Consider the following 14,130-nt stretch of genomic DNA (forward strand, 5'->3'; position numbering starts at 1 on the left):
TCCAACACCACAGTTTAAAAGCATCAATTCTTTGGCACTTAGCCTTTTACTGTCCAGCTCTCACACCTGTACATGTCTACTGGAAAAACCATAGCTTTGACTATACACATCTTTGTAGGCAAAGTAACATCTCTGTTTTTTAATACACTGTCTAGGTTTGTCATTGTGTTTCTTCCAAGGAGCAAACATCTTTTAATTTCATGGCTGCAGTCACCATCCACAGTGATTTTGGAGCCCCTGAAAATAAAGTCTATCACTGCTTCTACTGTTTCCCCATCTATGTGCCATGAAGTGATGTGACCAGATGCCAAGATCTTCATTTTTTGAATGTTGAGTTTTAAGCCAGCTTTTTTACTCTCCTCTTTCACCTTCATCAAGAGGCTTTTTAATGTCTCTTTGCTTTCTGCCATAAGGGTGGTGCCATCTGCATTTCTGAGGTTATTGATATTTCTCCTGGCAATCTTGATTCCAGCTTGATTCATCCAGACTGGCATTTGACATGATGTACTCTGCATATAGTATTAAGTATTGAAACCAAATGCACGCATGAACAAGGCAGAAACCAACACAATGCTGGAGCCTCTGGGAATTTGGAGATCACTTAATCACTTATCACTTAATAAGGGGATTAAGTGACCTCACTCCACAGATAAGGAATCCTGGGTAGAAAATGGCCTGCTTAAGGTCATCTGTATGGAACAACTGATTGGTTAAAGATCAAGAAAGGAGTAGGACAGGGCTGTCTGCTGTTGCCGTTTGTTTAAGCTATACACTGAGCACATCATGAGAAATGCCAGGCTGGATGAGTGACAAGCTAAAACCAAAACAGGCGGGAGAAACATCAACAACCTCATGATAAGCACATGATACCACTCTAACGGCAAAAAGCGAAGAGGAACTAAAGAGCCCCTTGATGAGGGTGAAGGAGGAGAGTGAAAGAGCCTGCTTAAGACTAAATATTAAAAAAAAAAATAAGATCATGGCGTCTGGCCCCAATACTACATGGCAAACAGAAGGGGAAAAGGTAGAAATAGTGACAGATTTCCTCATCTTGGGCTCCAAAATCAGCGCAGACGGTGGGTCCAGCTATGAAATCAGAAGACAATTGCTTCTTGGCAGGAAAATGATGACAAACCTAGACAGTGTGTTGAAAAGCAGACACATTACTCTGCCGACAAAGGTCCACATAGTCAAGGCTATAGTCTTCCCAGTGGTCAGGTACAGTTTTGAGAGCTGGACCGTAAAGAAAGCAGAATGCCAGAGAATTGATGCCTTCAAACTGTGGTGCTGGAGAAGACTTCTGAAAGTCCTGCAGGCAGCAAGGAGATCAAACCAGTCAATCTTAAGAGAGATCAACCTTGAATATTATTCACTGGAAGGACTGATACTGAAGCTGAAGCTCCAGTATATTGGTCATCTGATGTGAACACATGACTCATTGAAAAAGTTTCTGATGCTGGGGAAGACTGAGGGCAGGAGAAGAGGGCATCAGAGGATGAGATGGTGAACATGAACTTGGGCAAACTCTGGGAGATGGTGAGGGACAGGGAGGCCTGGAGTGCTGCAGTCTATGGAGTCACAAAGAGTTGGAGATAACTGGGCAACTGAACAACAAGGTCATCTGGTTCAAAATTGGGAAAGGAGTATGTCAAGGCTATATATTGTCACCCTGCTTATTTAACCTGTATGCAGAGTACATCATGCAAAACGCTGGGTTGGATGAATCACAAGCTGGAATCAAGATTAACAGGAGAAATATCAACAACCTCAGGTATGCAGATGACACCACCCTTATGGAAGAAAGCAAAAAGGAACTAAAGAGCCTCTTGATGAAGATGAAATAGGAAAATGAAAAATCTGGCTTAAAACTCAATGTTCAAAAAACAAGTAAGATGATGGCAAGGCATCTGGTCCCATCACTTCATGGCAAATAGATGGGGAAAAAATGGAAACAGTGGCAGATTTTATTTCTTGGGCTCCAAAATTACTGTGAACAGTGAGTGCAGCTACAAAATTAAAAATGCTTGCTCCTTGGAAGCAAAGTTGTGACAAAACTAGATAGCATATTAAAAAGCAGAGACATCACTTTCTTGACAAAGGTTTGATAGTCAAAGCTATGGTTTTCCCAGTAGTCATGTATGGATGTTGAGAGTTGGACCATAAAGAAGGCTGAGCACCAAAGAGTTGATGCTTTTGAATTGTGGTGCTGGAGAAAATTCTTAAGACTCCCTTGGAGATCGAGAATCAAGGAGATTGAATCAGTCAATCATAAAAGAAATCAACCCTGAATATTCACTGGAAGGACTGATGCTGAACCTGGAGCTCCAATACTTTGACCACCTGACGTGAAAAGCCAACTCATTGGAAAAGACCCTGATGCTGGGAAAGATTGAGGGCAGGAGGAGGAGGGGATAACAGAGCATGAGATGGCTGGGTGGCATCACTGACTCAGCAAACATGAGTTTGAGCAAACTCCGGGAGATAGTGAAGGACAGGGAAGCCTGGCAGGCTGCAGACCTTGGGGTCGCAGAGAGTCAAAAATGACTGGCCAACTGAACAACAGCGAAGGTCATCTGGGAAGCTGGTTTCTTCCTCCACTCCTTAACCTCCTCCTGGCCATGACAATGACAACAGCAACAGCTGCTGATACTTGCTGGGTGGGAAGCTCCAGACCTGCATCTCCTTTACTCCATATCATCATAGCCCAAAGAAAGAGCGAGCCTGAAGATCCAGGAAGGGAGAGGATAATCCAGAACACCAGGCCTCTGAGAAAGTAGGATGGATGGGAAACAGATGAGTATGCAGGTTCCAGAAAAAGCTTCCACTGAAGTGCCCTTCAAATGGCTTCTACTTTGTGAAGCTGAAGGTGTAACTGAGACAGAGTGAGGATCTCTGGGTCAAGGGTTTGAAAAATACAGAGAATGTTTCTAAGAGCTACTATTGGGAACAGACAGAAGAACTAACCAGGGAAACAGAAAGACCACCAGCTGGTACTGAGGGAGGACCCTGATGTTAGAGCACCACAAATCTGGCCATGATGTGATTTTCACCAGCATCACCCTTAGACTGGATGTAAAAATGGAGAAAGGAGAAGGGCGTCCAACAGAAATAGCGACTCAGGATAGAAGGGACTAAGAAATTAGAAAAGCAGAAGTGCTTTATCCCTAAAATGTGGGAAACCGTAGAGAAAACAGTCATGTTCAGACGGATACTGTCTGACTTAATCAGAGGTATTATTAACACAATATATGCTTAGGTTCAAAAAATAATAAATTCTATACAGTACTATTTCAAAGAAAAGGAGACAGGGAGGTCTTCAATCAAAAAGACCTGTACGCTCTTTGTTAGTCTTTTAAAGATTACATGGATCCTAGTTCCAGAATAAAATGCTTTTAGAACACTTTTAGTCCTAAGATTTTAAAATTCTATAATCAGATTTTAAGATGAGCAACACTTTAAAATGACTGCTCTTCCATATGGTATGTGGTCTGGGATCCCACCCAAACGCATGCTTTTTGTAAACTGAAGCTCTTTGTGGGATGCTGAAATTTCTTGTCTCTGTCAACTCTGGCTTCTTTCTAACGTGGACAAAATAAATGTTGCCTGCCATTTCAGTGTTGCCTCAAGTTCTCAGCCACGACCCCCACCCATGACCATGTACCCCGAGAGGAGTTCAGGATGGAGAAAAGCCGAATACTGACTCTAAACAGTCAAGATACATATTAATGAATAATTTCAGTGAGCGCAGACTCTTGCATCTTCCCCTACATAGAAAAGCATTAAAATCATTAACTTTAGATTAGCCTTGTTTTTTATCTTTTTTCCCCAGCAAAAATTCCTATATATCCCAGCTCCTCCCTTATGTCTTTAGAACAGTTTCATAGAGCTATCTGAGAGGCTGTATCCCAGACTACAATCCTCGGTAAGAACCTGGCTAAAACACAATTCTCAATTTTCAGGCTGTAAGCTTTTTTTTTTTTCCCCAATCAACACTAGCCTTTCCTGCAACATGAGGAAAGACACAGGTCTCTTTGGGAATATTTTAGAAGATACGAAGGAAACTGATGTGGAAAGTTGTAGAAAGCTATCTGAATCCAGACAAATTTTCAGAAAATGAGAATGATTAAAATTTTATTAAGTCACTCTGAATGGATGCTTTGTCTTCTCTGCATTGTCTTGAAAATTAGTGTGCTTTTCATCTGTCAACACTGAAATTAATTCCTTAATGACACTGATTCTTTTGTTCCTGAATTCAACTGAAATTTTGTTTTCAACTAGTAAAATAAAAAACTAGTATGTTTATATATATTAACATTTTATATAACAATAATAAATAACAAGCTTGAAAGTAAATTGGAAAGTGTCATCTGAAAAAGTAACTATAAACATTTAAAAGACAGAGACCACATTTTTAAAATAAATGTTAACAGAGTATCTATTTTTTTTAAAAAGTATGTTAATTTTCACCAAACCTTTTTTTTTTTTTTCTTCCCTTTTTGCTACCAAATCCCTATCTAACAAATTAATATATAATCAGAAAAAAGCTTGCTTCTTGCTATGGTTTTAGTTATTTCTAGAAAAATTTTCTTTCTAAGGCTGAGGCTCCATGTATTTAGCTATAGAAGGGAAAAAAAATCACAAAAGGAAGCCTAGAATACAGCAGCCATCTCTAAATATTTAAAGAATGATTTTACATTGTAACAGATAACAGAACTTAGCAATGCAGCCAGTTTTCTATAAGGTATGGAGCTGAACTTTTTGCTATACTTAAAAAAAGGTGGGGGGGGGGAACCTTGAGGGTTTAAAAGCTGGAGATGTTCCTGAAAACTTGTTAAGAACAAAAAAATTCACTCCTATAAACAGGTATTAATTTTTGGGTTTGCATACCTTTGGTCACATTTGGAGTTACGGTAGTATTTTTGATTTCAGGAGTGGCAGTTGTCTGCTCTGTCTGTGTAGGAAAATCATTGCTACTTCGAGGTTGTAGTGGTTGAGTAAATTTGGGGGCACGACCTTGAAAGAAATTTTAAAAACTCTTTATTCTTTTATCTACACCAACTTGACTAAAATAGTTACTTTATAATGCTTTCAACATATTTATGGAAAATTATACCAAAAAACTAGGGAATACTGAATGCTCACTTTTAAAGGAGGCATACCTTTGGCTATTTTTGGAGGGGTTGTAGTGTTTCTGAGGTCATTGCTGCTCCGAGGAGGTGGAGGTTGAGTAAGTTTTGGAGGACGACCTTGAAAAATAGTTTAGAAAAGTTTCTACATTTTGCTTATAAAAATCATAGTTAAAAAATAGTAATTTTAAATGTGTTTAACATTTCCCACAGCACTTAGTTTTACACAGTAACTTTAAATCTAAGAGAAAGATGTCAGAATGATAAATGTAATCTGCAGTAAATGCACAAATATACTGAGATTTCTGAGTTTTTAAATAATCAAATTGTCCGAAAAGAATCTTCTTAGGAAGGAGAATACCAGATGATATTGAAAGGATAGAGGATGTTGAAAGGATAAAGCTATAAAAATGTTGTCACAATATATATATACTTACTACTCATTCAACTCATTTAATAAATATTTATGGAGGGCCTACTATGTGTCAGGCACTATGGTAGTTTTTGGGGATATAACAGTAAACAAAGTATTAAAATATTACATAATTTTGATGGAACTTATGCCTACTTTTAATTTATTCAAAGTAAAATGTACTTAGGCTAAGATGACTGTTACAATCATCAGTGCTTAAATGATAGAAATATTCTACTACATGAGACCTGATTATAAATGATTAAGGCTGAGATTACATTTGGAAATCCAACTCTTTGTCTCATCAGTGATGCTCTTTCTTCTTCCACCTGTAATTTTAGAAACCAGTTTGATATCTAATATGATAGTTAATAGGGATAACTATTTCTTTTTTAAAATCCCTTTAAGAAGATATGATAACCACAGGATAAGCACATTATTATTAGTTTCTCAGAAAACAGCGAAGTCATTTTTAATTAATGCAGTGAAAACAAGATGCCTTAAACATATTGTTGAATTACCTTTCGGAATAAACTGACATCCAAGCAGTTCCATTTTCATGGCAATTTTCTGCTGCCATTGGGTAGGATTCACTCTAATAAAACGTGCAATAATTGGTGGCAAAAAGTTATTACGCACATCCTGGTGATAATCTTTGTTTCCTTGAAATATCTTTAAAAAACAACAAAAAATTGATACTTTACATCAACAAAGGCCAGGGCTAAACTGCTCCACTGAAACATGCTTTTGGGTTTTGCTCTGGGCCTTAAAAGAGCTCTGCAAAGTATGACAATAAGCATTAATTTGTATGAAAATTTGGAAAAACTATTAAGAAGCTGCACATTCCTCATAAAAATTTCAGAAAAGGAAATACTGAATATAAAAATCATTTTAAATGACTTAAACATAACAAAAGTTGAACGGTAATTTGAGGAGAAGGTTTTAATTGCAGTGCACAGTATATTGTATTAATAATTCCTGTGGAAACATCAGCCATTTAAATAAATTTATTTTTAAAGTAAAGCATAATTGAACATTTGAGGTCTTAGAGGAAATGCTTTACTGTGTACTTTTCATAATTTTTATGTCAATAAATTGAAAGTGAACACACTAATAAACATAGGGATATATATCTCCACCTACTGGAGAAACTGTATAAATACAGTTCCCATTTCTCTGCCAGCAGAGAGGGGGGAAGCCTCATAGACAAAGGATACTGGGTTGAGTTCTTAGAACAATACTGTCTCAGTAGTCGGGAAAGATGAGAACTAAAGCTGCTCAGGTCTTGCCTAACAACACAAAAATGTAAGCCTTGAAAAGATCACATGATTTCCAAGTAACCTAACTGCATCCCAGAATAGCTGTGTGTGTCACAGCAGAAAAGCAGATCAGAACTGATAAGCCAGACCCCTTCCTCATTTTACAGGTAAGAACTCTGACCCTATAGGTGGGGGTTTAGTCACTAACTCATGTCCAACTCTTTGCCACCCCATCGACTGTAGCCCACCAGGCTCCTCTGTCCATGGGCTTTCCCAGGCAAGAATACTGGAGTAGGTTGCCATTTCCTATTACAGGGATCTTCCCGACCGAGGAATTTAAAGAATGTATCCTGCGTCTCCTGCATTGGCAGGTAGATTCTTTCCCACTGAGCCATGTGGGAAGTCCCAACCTTGAAGTCTAAACTCAGTGAAATTATCTTTCAAAAAAGAACCCAAGAATATTTTTTCAGAAATTTGTTAAGATGTTTTCAAAATGTAAGCATTGATAATACTTATGATTATAAAAATTATTCCACAAGTATAACAAGTATTACTATACAAATAAATATGGATGTGCTAATAATAAAAAGTAGTCAAGTTTGGGGGCATTAAGCAGAAATAAGTTACATACAGAGAAAATACTGTTATTTGCTTCAAGGGGTGGAGGCTCACTAAAGGTGAAGTTCATGTGATATCAACTAGAAGAGAAGAAGAAAGGCCTTGAATAACAGCTGAAGAGTTTAGATCCAGATGAAAGAGTAAAAGGAACCCCTGGAGTTTTTTGAACGGAGAGATAAGTGGCAAGTGAAAATATTAGCATACCATATATATGACAGAGAACTGATAGTATCATAAAATCAAAACAAAACTCACGGGGAGGTTTCACTGACAAAATGTGCTCATAATTCAATTCCAGATGAGAGGCATCCACCGTCCCTGGGGACAGGGGCCCCTTGCGGTAGGTGGATCCAGACCGGGAGCCCAGGTGAAAGACACTGACCTCCAGCTGAGGGCCACCTCTGCTACTCTCTCTCTACCCCTTAGCCTCTGTTCTGGCACATTACAGCACTGTCATTTTTTGGCTAACTGAAAAATACGATAGGGAAATTCTCCAGGTAGAAAAAAAAATAGTTGTTTTTTTTACAACAAACGTTGGTGAGGTGATCTTGAAATGATCTTTCTATAATATCCTATAATTTAACACCCTTCTGCCTTGTCCTCTGCACCCCCCCTCAACTTGCCTAGAGAGCAGAAATCTAGGAACAAATTAGGATCTCCACCATTCTGTGGATTGATAAGAGAGGTTTTTTAAAGATAAGAAATTATTTACAGTAAATAATGAATTATTTAAACAATTTAATTAATACTGGAAAAAGAAATTAAGAAAGCTCTTACCCTTAGAACCATCAAAAAGGACCCAGGAGCCCTGAGAGTCCCCTAACCGTGCTAGAAGGGGAAGGCCAGTAACCGTGTGTGCTACGCTTAGTCCTTCAATCGTCTGCGACTCTCTGTGACCCTGTGGACTGTAGCCCTCCATGCTCCAGGCAAGAATACTGAGGGGATTCCCACGCCCTCCTCCAGGGGAGCTTCCCAACCCAGAGATCAAACTCCGGTCTCCCGCATAGTAGGTGGATTCCTGACCATCTGAGCCACCAGGGAAGCCCGGTAACCAACACTACCTAAAACAACCAGGAGAGGGCAGAGCAAAACCAAGTGATATTTAATTTTCAGTATCACATAGGAAGAGCTTCCGTGGCTCACGGCAGAGGCCACACCTACCCATCACCCACTTTTAAAAATGCTCTTTAGAAATACTTTAGTGATCATTTTACCTTATCCTGGTCCACACCAGGCTCTCTGTACACAGTCCACCTCTGCCCATCGGCACTGTACAAAATCTTGTAGGCCGACACGTAGTAATTGTGCTCCACCATGGTGGAGCCAGTAGTCACAATGCCTAGGAACAGGAAGGTCATTCATTAGAGCTCACAGTCGGATCCTTGAAGCTTGTTCATCACTGAAGCATTAACACCTAACATGCACTGTTCAAACAGTTTTGTCTATGGCACAGGACCATACCTAAGTGCTAGGTTTCATCCTAATAGGAACTGCTCCTTGGCTTCGTTCCCTTGGAGGGACAGGAAGAATTATGACCACATATAAGGAACGGACTATTGTATTTTGGCAGCCTGTACTCATGTCACTGCAAAATACTGCTCACTTACCGAAAGAGAATGCCTTCCTGGGGATGAATAAAGATTACTGGCATTATTTTTAGTACCAAAGCAAAATAAATCTTAACAAAATTACCTAAAGCAATCCTAACCAAATATTCTGGCCATTTGTTAAGTTGCTCTAAATAATTAAATTTATTCTCGTGGGATATTCTTATACATGTGGGATATTATTTGCAGCACTTAACATGGACTCATTGAACACAAACTTCTCTTAATGACTGTTGTTGCTATTTGGTCACTAAGTCGTGTCTGACTCTCTGTGACTCCAGGGATTGTAGCCCTGCAGGCTCCTCTGTCCATGGGATTCTCCAGGCAAGAACACTGAAGTGGGTTGCCATTTCCTTCTCCACTTAATGACTGTAGGAGATGGTTATTTCAGATGCCTCAAGATCCCTTTACTCTAGTACTACCCTAAAAAAAAAACTTACTACAATGAAAAGAAAAACCAATAAGAATCAAATATTAACTTCTCTCCTTTGCAATGCTTTATAAAACCTTCTTCGGTCATATAAATACCAGTAAACTAAACTTGGTGGCGGTGTAGTTGCTGAGTCGTGTGCGACTCCTGTGACCCCACGGACTGTAGGCTGCTAGGCTCCTCTGTCCGTGGCATTCTCCAGGCAAGAATACTGGCGTGGGTTGCCATTTCCTTCTCCAGAACTAAACTTAAAATCATATAATTAAATTGGCAGTGACCAAATTTTCTATGAAATTCTTACATGTCACCAGATTTTCAAATGAAATCAGCATTGTAAATCATCTAGAAACTTCTGTCTCTTTTACCTGTGATCTTCTTTTCCTTATTCAGATCTACTTGCAACCACTGATACTCATCAGTGGCAAAAGCAGCCCAGGGAGGTCCCGGTTTTTTCAGCCTGGCCTTTTCGGGTTTCCAGCTGTTCTCCTGTCCCGTGTGGTCTGTCCACTCCAGCACAGAGGATGCGGTTATCTGAGCATCAGCGATCACGCCAGATTCCATGCCCAGCGTTCCATAACAACCTGAAACACAGAAGAAAGTAATTTAGTTTCCAGACATAAACTCAGAAAGCTATAAATACTTATTCATTGGAAACTCTGAATTGTACCTTTAATTAACATTCGCTGTGCTGACAATAGCCCATACTAGAGGATTTCAAAAGCAGGCAAATGCTTCCTGGGTCTGTCTTTGTGTTTCATCAGAGAACACACAGACGTATGTATTCACAGCAATGGATGTGAGTGTGCTCAGCTGTGTCCGACTCTTTGCTATGCCATGGACTGTACCCCGCCAGGCTCCTCTGTCCATGGGATTCTCCAGGCAAGAATACTGGAGTGGGTTGCTGTTTCCTCCTCCAGAGGTTCTTCCTGACCCAGGGGTTGAACCTGCATCTCCTATATCTCCTGCATTGGCAGGCAGATTATTTACCACTGAGCCACCTGAGAAGCCCATTCACAGCAATGACCACTAGTCACTGGCGACACCTTACCCTCTCCCTGGGACACCTTCCTCGGTGGGCAACAGGCTCCCCGACCTCCTCCAGGTGTTGCTCAGACGTCACCTTCTCCATGAGGCCGGCCCCAACCCACTTCAAACTCCCAACCAGTCCCTCCGCCAGTGCCTGTCCTCACTCCTTGCCTTATTTCCTACATCTTTTATAATGTTATAGACAGTACATTGTAAACATTCATTTACTTATCCACTGTTCATTGTCCATATCTCACTACCAGAATGGAAATTCTGCTCACTTTTGTTTCACTAGCACCTGAAGAGTGTCTGACAAATGAAAAAAGGCACTCATTATTTTCTGTTGATTAATTAATTTCTTCAGACATATTAAAAAAAAAAATCCCTTTTACTTAGGAAACTTCCATGGTCACTTGATCATTTCTCTATTAATAAAAAACCTCCAGTTTATTCTATTCATTAAATTATTAAGTATCTATTTTATCCTAAAGGAAATCAACCCTGAATTGATTTGGGAAGGACTGAATATTCATAGGAAGGACTGATGCTGAAGCTCCAATAATATGGCCACCTGATGCAAAGAACTGACCCACTGGAAAAGACCCTGATGCAGGAGAAGATCGAAGGCAGGAGAAGTGAGTGACAGAGGATGGAATGGTTGGATGGCACCCCCAACTCAATAGACAGGAGTGTGAGCAATCTGTGGGAGATGGTGGAGGCCAGGGAAACCTGGTGTGCTCCGGTCCCTGGGGTCACAAAGAGCTGGACACGACTGAGTGACTAAACAACAACTACAATCTATTTTCTCTCCTAGAGTTATTTGTGGTACTAAATGAGGAAGTGCAAAAAAAAAGAACCCAAAAAACAAAAAAACCACAACAAAAAAACAAAACCTAGAAACTGGCAAAGTGCCTAACATACGGTGTTCAAAAAATAATGGCTATTATATAAATCATATAAGTTATGAAGTCCATGAGAGGCTTACCACTTGTCTTAAATGTAAAAAGACTTGTAGATAAGTGTCCCCTGAAAGAGAGAAAGGTTTTTTTGGTGACATTCATACAACACATGACTTCCTCATATTTGTCTTAGCAAAACTTTCTTGTTTTTATTTTACTAAGAATAGTCTATGGCTATATATTAGACAACTGCTATTGTTCCTAGCAAAAAAGTCACATTTCTAATTAAGCAGAACAACTTCTGAAATCAGCATAAATAATTTTGTCTTCAAGTATCTAGTGCCTAGTTTCATACATAATTATGCAAGTGTATCCATGCAACCTTTAATAAGTACGTATTCTATTTCTTTCTCATGAGATTAACATATTTCTAAAATGTTTCTACAGCAATTGCTTTTTTGGACTATAAAACAAAAGGTGATCTTCTTGGAGAAAGAGGCTCAAGCTTCCAGGGGCAAACAGAAGAAAAGCTGACTACTAAGAAGAGACTGCATTTGTTATAGGAAATCAATGTTTCAGGGCTACAAGGTAGCATTGCATTTGGGTTTTGTAACTGGCAGGATAGGTGCCTGGGGAGAGCACATGGGTGGGACAAGTGATTAGTTCACCACATGGCAGGTCAAGGGGCCCTGAGGAACTTGGAGGGATAAAACCATCTAAATCAGCAGTGTATACGTCTGCCTTCAGCACAACATTCAAACCATTACAAGTGGATGCGACTTGTCCTTTATTGAAAAAAAAAAAAAGAACTCATGAAAAAAAAATTCTTTCTAAAAGCAGAACAGAGGAAAGGAATGAAACAACTTGCATAAAATCATCCAGAAGAAACCAGAGGGGAAAAGGTAGCTGACTCTGTCTATAGCAGGGGTGGACCAATGACAGTCCAGGCGTCGCCTGCTTTGTGTGATCAGAAAGCTTAGAATGGTTTTTACATGGTTAAAAAGTTGTAAATAAAATGAAAGAGAGTAAGCGACTGAGATACTGGCTTTCTACAGTAAAACTCTCCACTGTCCTGAGTGTGGAGCTCTGGGCTTCTGAAGGAGACTGGCCCAGGACCTAAAGAGAAGCTGGTTTCAATTATACTGCAGGACCGGGCATGTCTGAGATGTAAGGTTTACAGACAGATCACCCATACTATGTTTCTACTCGGGGTTTCAACTCCTCCCACTTTGGATACCTTGTTTAGATTTTGTGAAACAGTAGATCATAAATACAATGAAAACACATTCCTACAATATTCTCTCGGGATGGCAGGGATTCATAATAGTATTATCTCTGACTTATGTCAAAATTTGACTTCTAGTCAGTGTATTTCAATTATCTTAATCCACCTTGGGCCACACAGGCATCAGGAACAGAGTAGTTAGTTATGCCTTCTCATCTTTAAAATGAAGTAAAGATTTGGCCATAAGCTTCCAGGCTCATTCTGGGCTCTTTCTATGCTCAGAAAGAAGAAACAAATTACTCCCCCCAAATGACCACCGCCCTGTCAGCTGGAGAATAAGCCACTCAGACATCGGACACGCACGTGAGTCCTTATCGCACAAGCGTTATCTCATGAACACCATCACCAGCGATACTGCTCAGGTGTCATTCGGCCCTACCCCACCCCACGCAGCACATTTATTATAAACAGCACGTGTACTTACACCACGGACGTTACGTTGTTAGCCAGAGAGCTTTCATAGTACGGGATGCCCTTACTGATTACGACGCTGATCTGGCCGCCCAAAGTGTTTGACACGACGCCTGCATGCACACCGGCCATGCACAACGGGGAGGACTTCAGGAAGGAAAGGGACAAGATGAGGTCCACATTTTCTTTTGATAATTCATAAACAAGACACTTACACTTCCTCTAGAAATTATTTGATCTGGGCAGTTTTCTTAATAAAGAGGGGGTAGGTGACTGGTGATACAACATAGAATTGATTTGTAGCAGAAGAAAAAGAACAAAACATTACATATTACTAAAAAGAAGTAATTGTCAGAAAATAAAAGTCACAATAAAGATAAACAATAGGTTACACATCTGTCTATGAGAAGTTTTGGCATCACTTTAACTTAAGTCTACAACCAACTTACATCTCTGTATCCATGAGGGATGGCTCCTGATATCTCAGCAAAGGGGAGCAGACAACCGGCTGGGCAGTACTTGCTGTGAAATAAAAACAAGTTAAATGGTATACATTGCTGTACTTTCTGGGGAAAAAAACAAAAAATAACTTACCCTTTTTTAGTTCAATGTAAATACCATTATCTCACCACCCTGAGAGAACCACCACTTCTAAAAGGTCCTTAAGACTTTCTTCCATCCATCTACACATGTCTTCACCCACATATATACAAAAATTACCTCATATTCTACATGTTGATTTGATTATTTTATTTCATAATGAATGGCGGACATATTTCTGCTGTAAAAGAAATTCAAAATACTTAGTAGCTACATAATACTTAATTTTGTGGATGAACTATAATTTGTTTCACCCATCCTCTATTGATCAAATTTAAGGTGATTTTAAAAAAATGTTTGGCTTTCATTCACTTACTCACTCATCCACCTACACACTCCACATATTTACATGTATGTATGTCTGTAACACTGTTTGTTAAGTGCTGGGCTGAGCAAGGGGTGGGGTTCATGAATGTCAACCAGGCAAATGGTGGCGGTCCTCTCTGGGTTTATATGC

At 39.6% G+C, this 14,130-nt stretch overlaps 1 protein-coding gene across 2 annotated transcripts in view; it reads right to left on the reverse strand.

Moving 5' to 3' along the window:
• DCBLD2 (discoidin, CUB and LCCL domain containing 2) overlaps window positions 1–14,130 on the reverse strand; it is a 213,176-nt gene that overhangs the window by 11,934 nt on the left and 187,112 nt on the right. For both annotated transcript variants that reach the window (XM_043448726.1, XM_043448725.1), the window contains 8 exons: window positions 13,523–13,595; window positions 13,087–13,220; window positions 11,464–11,504; window positions 9,818–10,033; window positions 8,630–8,754; window positions 6,060–6,210; window positions 5,160–5,246; window positions 4,888–5,013 (listed from right to left, as the gene is read on the reverse strand). In XM_043448726.1, coding sequence (XP_043304661.1) covers window positions 4,888–5,013; window positions 5,160–5,246; window positions 6,060–6,210; window positions 8,630–8,754; window positions 9,818–10,033; window positions 11,464–11,504; window positions 13,087–13,220; window positions 13,523–13,595 — 953 coding nt within the window. The remainder of the gene's footprint in view (window positions 1–4,887; window positions 5,014–5,159; window positions 5,247–6,059; window positions 6,211–8,629; window positions 8,755–9,817; window positions 10,034–11,463; window positions 11,505–13,086; window positions 13,221–13,522; window positions 13,596–14,130) is intronic.

This window comes from Cervus canadensis, chromosome 27 (genome assembly GCF_019320065.1).
Source record: "Cervus canadensis isolate Bull #8, Minnesota chromosome 27, ASM1932006v1, whole genome shotgun sequence".
In the NCBI taxonomy this organism is placed as follows: domain Eukaryota; kingdom Metazoa; phylum Chordata; class Mammalia; order Artiodactyla; family Cervidae; genus Cervus; species Cervus canadensis.